The sequence below is a fragment of the Borostomias antarcticus genome (genome assembly GCF_949987555.1).
Source record: "Borostomias antarcticus genome assembly, chromosome: 10".
In the NCBI taxonomy this organism is placed as follows: Eukaryota; Metazoa; Chordata; class Actinopteri; order Stomiiformes; family Stomiidae; genus Borostomias; species Borostomias antarcticus.
Window position 1 is genome coordinate 20,197,652 of NC_140243.1, and position 5,000 is coordinate 20,202,651.

At 51.0% G+C, this 5,000-nt stretch overlaps 1 protein-coding gene across 1 annotated transcript in view; it reads left to right on the top strand.

Moving 5' to 3' along the window:
- Window positions 1-556: 556 nt before the first annotated feature.
- Window positions 557-5,000, top strand: part of prkcg (protein kinase C, gamma) — a gene marked incomplete at both ends in the record, with an annotated part of 8,952 nt that continues 4,508 nt past the window's right edge. Inside the window, 3 exons of the mRNA XM_084444591.1 lie at window positions 557-774; window positions 3,059-3,090; window positions 3,189-3,271. Coding sequence (XP_084300717.1) covers window positions 557-774; window positions 3,059-3,090; window positions 3,189-3,271 — 333 coding nt within the window. The remainder of the gene's footprint in view (window positions 775-3,058; window positions 3,091-3,188; window positions 3,272-5,000) is intronic.

Genomic DNA, 5,000 nt, shown 5'->3' on the forward strand with positions numbered 1-5,000 from the left:
AGAGAGAGAGAGAGGAGGGGGACATATATGGGACACCTTGTGAGTTGCACTAATCGCTTTGTGTCTCGGAATCTCCAAGGAGAGTTCTGTCAAGGTCTGAATTAACCTCTCTGTCTCCTTTATATCTCTCTATCTATCCTTCTGCGCATCCCCCTCTCCATCCCTGTCTATCCCTCTGTGCATCCCCCTCTCCATCCCTCTGTCTATCCCTCTGTGCATCCCTCTCTCCTTCCTCTCTCCATCCCTCTCTCCATCCCTCTCTCTCATCCCTCTCTCATCCCCTCTCTCCATCCCTCTCTCCATCCCTCTCTCTCATCCCTCTCTCCATCCCCTCTCTCCATATCCTCTTTGTTCCTCTCTCCCTCCCCTCATTCTCTCTCCATCTCTCCATCTCTCTCTCGTGTCTCCCCTGCTCTCTCTTTTTTCCACCTCCATTCCCGCCCCACCCTCCCTCTCTTCACCTCCTTCGCCCCGTCTGCTACCATCACTTCGTCCGTCTTCCTCCTCCTCCTCCTCCTCCTCCCCCTCCTCCTCCTCCTCCTCCCCCCAGCCGGCCATGTCCACCCCCGTGTCCCCGTCCCCCTCCCTCTCCCCCCTGGCGCTGGCCTCCCCCTCCCCCCTGCCCTCCCCCCTCGCCCCCCCCCCCAGGGCGCCGGTGTTCCAGAGGAGGGGGGCGCTGAAGCACAAGAGGATCATCGAGGTGAAGGACCACCAGTTCACCGCTCGCTTCTTCAAGCAGCCCACCTTCTGCAGCCACTGCACCGACTTCATCTGGTAATGCGCTCGCGCCCGCGCACGCACGTGCACGCCCCCCGGGTTTTAGCGGCCCGTCGCTCGCCGCTCGCCACCCTCGGACGGCCTGCTTCCTCCTCGCACGCACGCGCACGCACCATAGTCATCGCCGGCCTCCAGAAGCAGCCTACGCTCAGCTACTGCACTGACCTCATATACTAATTACACATGAACTATACACACGCGCACGCACACATGCACGCACACATGCACACACACACACACACACACACGCACGTGCACACACACACAGTCAGCCTATAAGCTAAGAGGCTGTTTGGTAGCCTAGTCATGTACAGAGAGCTCATTCTGTCGAGTACAGCCGAAGCAGAGCAATGTTGAGCCAGTATGCGTTTGTGTGTGTGTGTGTGTTTGTGTGTGTGTGTGTGTGTGTGTGTGTGTGTGCGTGGAGCATGTGTGTGTTTGTGTGTGTGGGTGCATGTGTGTTTGTGTGCGTGTGTGCGTGGGTGTGTGTATGTGTGCGTGTGTGTGTGTGTGTGTGTGTGTGTGTGTGTGTGTGTGTGTGTGTGGACATATGGTGGAGTGTATGGTGAGTAGGCCTCTGCCAACAGCCTCTGAGCAGTTTTCTGAACATCTCAGACCGACTGCTTCTGTGTCACAGATTAGTTCAAGATAAGTTAAGATAAAAGAACACTTTATTTATCCCCCAGGGGGAAGTTAGTTTCAGCAGTAGAAACACATTACAGAAAGGTTGGAAAGAGAAACACTAGTTCACTTATAAGATGAGAGACTCTCTGTGTCTCAAGCAGGAGACGAGTTCCCTGAACACATCTGACCTGAACACATCTGACCTGAACACATCTGACCTGAACACATCTGACCTGAACACATCTGACCTGAACACATTTGACCTGAACACATCTGACCTGAACACATTTGACCTGAACACATCTGACCTGAATACATCTGACCTGAACACATCTGACCTGAACACATCTGACCTGAACACATCTGACCTGAAAACATTTGACCTGAACACATCTGACCTGAACACATTTGACCTGAACACATCCGGCCTGAACACATTTGACCTGAACACATCTGACCTGAATACATCTGACCTGAACACATCCGACCTGAACACATCTGACCTAAACACATCTGACCTGAACACATTTGACCTGAACACATCTGACCTGAATACATCTGACCTGAACACATCCGCGCTGAACACATCCGGCCTGAACACATCCGGCCTGAACACATCCGACCTGAACACATCTGACCTGAACACATCTGACCTGGACACATCCGGCCTAATGGAAGGGATCAATGTTGGGTTGTGAAACTGTCCCTGGGGCGTCACACTATTGATATGAACGAGATTGAAAGGAGGCTTATATCGACCCAATTTTGACAGTGAGACTTGCATGGTGTTCAGCTGAACAACTACCCAGGAAGCCTGGTGCCCCCGGTGGCCAGGAGGTGGGGCTGTTAGCTCTGTCGGAATCGATCTCTGTCTCCAGAGCGCCCCCTTGTGGACTACAAGCACAACAGTCAGTATTCCGCTCCTATCCTCCTGGGAGGTTATATTACTGGATATATACAGATCTAGGATCAGCTTACAATATCCCAGCCTGGACTGATAGAGAGTGAAGTGTTAGAAGCTGACCCTGGATCAGTTTCCTCCCTGGCGGGGTGGAGAGTCTCTCCAGGGTGATTGCCGATGGTCTCTGGGCTGTTGTTCTTTCTCTCTAACCCTTTTAATCAGCGGCTGATTCACAGCCCTCCTCGCGCGCTGAGTGGACTCTTTAGCTAATCAATGGCTTTAATTATTCAATGAGGCTCTGAGAAGCCAGGGTGGAATCTAGCGGACAGCGCAGTTCTGGAGGAGAGGGGATTGAGAGCTCGCTGTGTCGGCCACTCATCTGGGGAGTGTCCTGTGTGTGTGCGTGTGTGTGTGGTGTGTGTGTGTGTGTAAGTGTAAGTGTTGTGTGTGTGTGTGTGTGTGTGTGTTTGCGTGCATGTGTGCGCGCGTGTGTGTGTGTAAGTGTGTGTGTGTTTGCGTGCGTACATGCGTGCGCGTGTGTGTGTGTGTGTGTGTGTGTGTGCTCCCATACAGACTAATCGTGTCCTTTGTCATATTCCATAAAGGTCATCTGTACCCTACCCAGCCACAGAATGTTAGCGCTGTCAAAAGCGCTGTGATGAAATTGTACTCTTGGTGGATTATCTTGTAGAATAAAGCAAAGTTAATTACCGTATTACGTTGTGTGAGTATCTGATATCTGCCTCTTCTACACAGGGGCATTGGAAAACAAGGGTTTCAATGTCAAGGTAATTTATGTCATCCTCCTGCTGTGTTTTCCATGAATATAATTCTATTCTAATATCTTGCGGCTAACCTCAATTCATTCCCCTCTGTTTGGCTCTAGTTTGCAGCTTCGTGGTCCACAAACGATGTCACGAGTTTGTGACCTTTACGTGTCCCGGCGCTATGACAGCCCCCAAACCAGACGTGAGTGTGTTCCCTGCATCCTCGTACACACACACACACACACACGCACACACACACTTAAGCACAGGCATGCACACACGCACACACACGCACGCACACACACACACACGCACACACACTTTAACACAGGCACACACACACACACACACACACCTTGTTTTTCTCCTTGCTCATGTCTCTGTCCTTCTCTCATTCATCATACACTCTTACCATCCCTCCCTCCCTCCTCTCTCCATCCATCCCTCCCTCCCTCCTATCCTCCCTCCTATCCTCCATCCCTCCCTCCTCTCCTCTCCTCCCTCCTTGCCCCTTTCCTCCTAACCTCCCTCCCTCCCTCCTCTCTCCATCCATCCCTCCTCTCCTCTCCTCCCTCCTTGCCCCTTTCCTCCTATCCTCCATCCCTCCCTCCTAACCTCCATCCCTCCCTCCCTCCCTTCCTCCATCCCTCCCTCCTCTCCTCTCCTCCCTCCTTGCCCCTTTCCTCCTATCCTCCATCATCTCTCCCTCCCTGCTCCTCTCCTCCCTCCATCTATCCCTCCTCCCTTTCCTCCTCTCCCCTCCTCTCCTTCCCTCCCTCCCTCCTCCCTCCATCTGATACCCTCCAATCCCTCTTCCCTGTGATTGAGAGAGAGGGAGAGAGAGAGGTGAGGTTAGGATAGAGAGAGAGAGAGAGGTTAGGATAGAGAGAGAGAGAGGTTAGGATAGAGAGAGAGAGAGGTTAGGATAGAGAGAGAGAGAGAGAGAGAGAGGTGAGGTTAGGATAGAGAGAGAGTGAGAGAGGTTAGAATAGAGAGAGAGAGGTTAGGATAGAGAGAGAGAGAGGTTAGGATAGAGAGAGAGATAGAGGTGAGGTTAGAATAGAGAGAGAGAGGGGTGAGATTAGGATAGAGAGAGAGAGAGAGAGAGAGAGAGAGAGAGAGAGAGAGAGAAAGAGAGAGAGGTTAGGATAGGATAGAGAGAGAGGTGAGGTTATAGAGAAAGAGAGAGGTGAGGTTAGGATAGAGAGAGAAAGGTGAGGTTATGATAGAGAGAGAGAGGTGAGGTTAGGATAGAGAGAGAGGTGAGGTTAGGATAGAGAGAGATGTGAGGTTATGATAGAGAGAGAGAGGTGAGGTTAGGATAGAGAGAGAAAGGTGAGGTTATGATAGAGAGAGAGAGGTGAGGTTAGGATAGAGAGAGAGGTGAGGTTAGGATAGAGAGAGATGTGAGGTTATGATAGAGAGAGAGAGGTGAGGTTAGGATAGAGAGAGAAAGGTGAGGTTATGATAGAGAGAGGTGAGGTTATGATAGAGAGAGAGAGAGAGAGGTGAGGTTAGGATAGAGAGAGAGATGTGAGGTTAGGATAGAGAGAGAGAGGTGAGGTTAGGATAGAGAGAGAGGTGAGGTTGTGATAGAGAGAGGTGAGGTTATGATAGAGAGAGTTGAGGTTATGATAGAGAGAGGTGAGGTTAGGATAGAGAGAGAGGTGAGGTTATGATAGAGAGAGTTGAGGTTAGGATAGAGAGAGAGAGGTTAGGTTAGGATAGAGAGAGAGAGGTTATGATAGAGAGAGGTTAGGTTAGGATAGAGAGAGAGAGGTGAGGTTATGATAGAGAGAGGTGAGGTTAGGATAGAGAGAGAGGTGAGGTTAGGATAGAGAGAGAGGTGAGGTTATGATAGAGAGAGGTGAGGTTAGGATAGAGAGAGAGAGGTGAGGTTATGATAGAGAGAGGTGAGGTTATGATAGAGA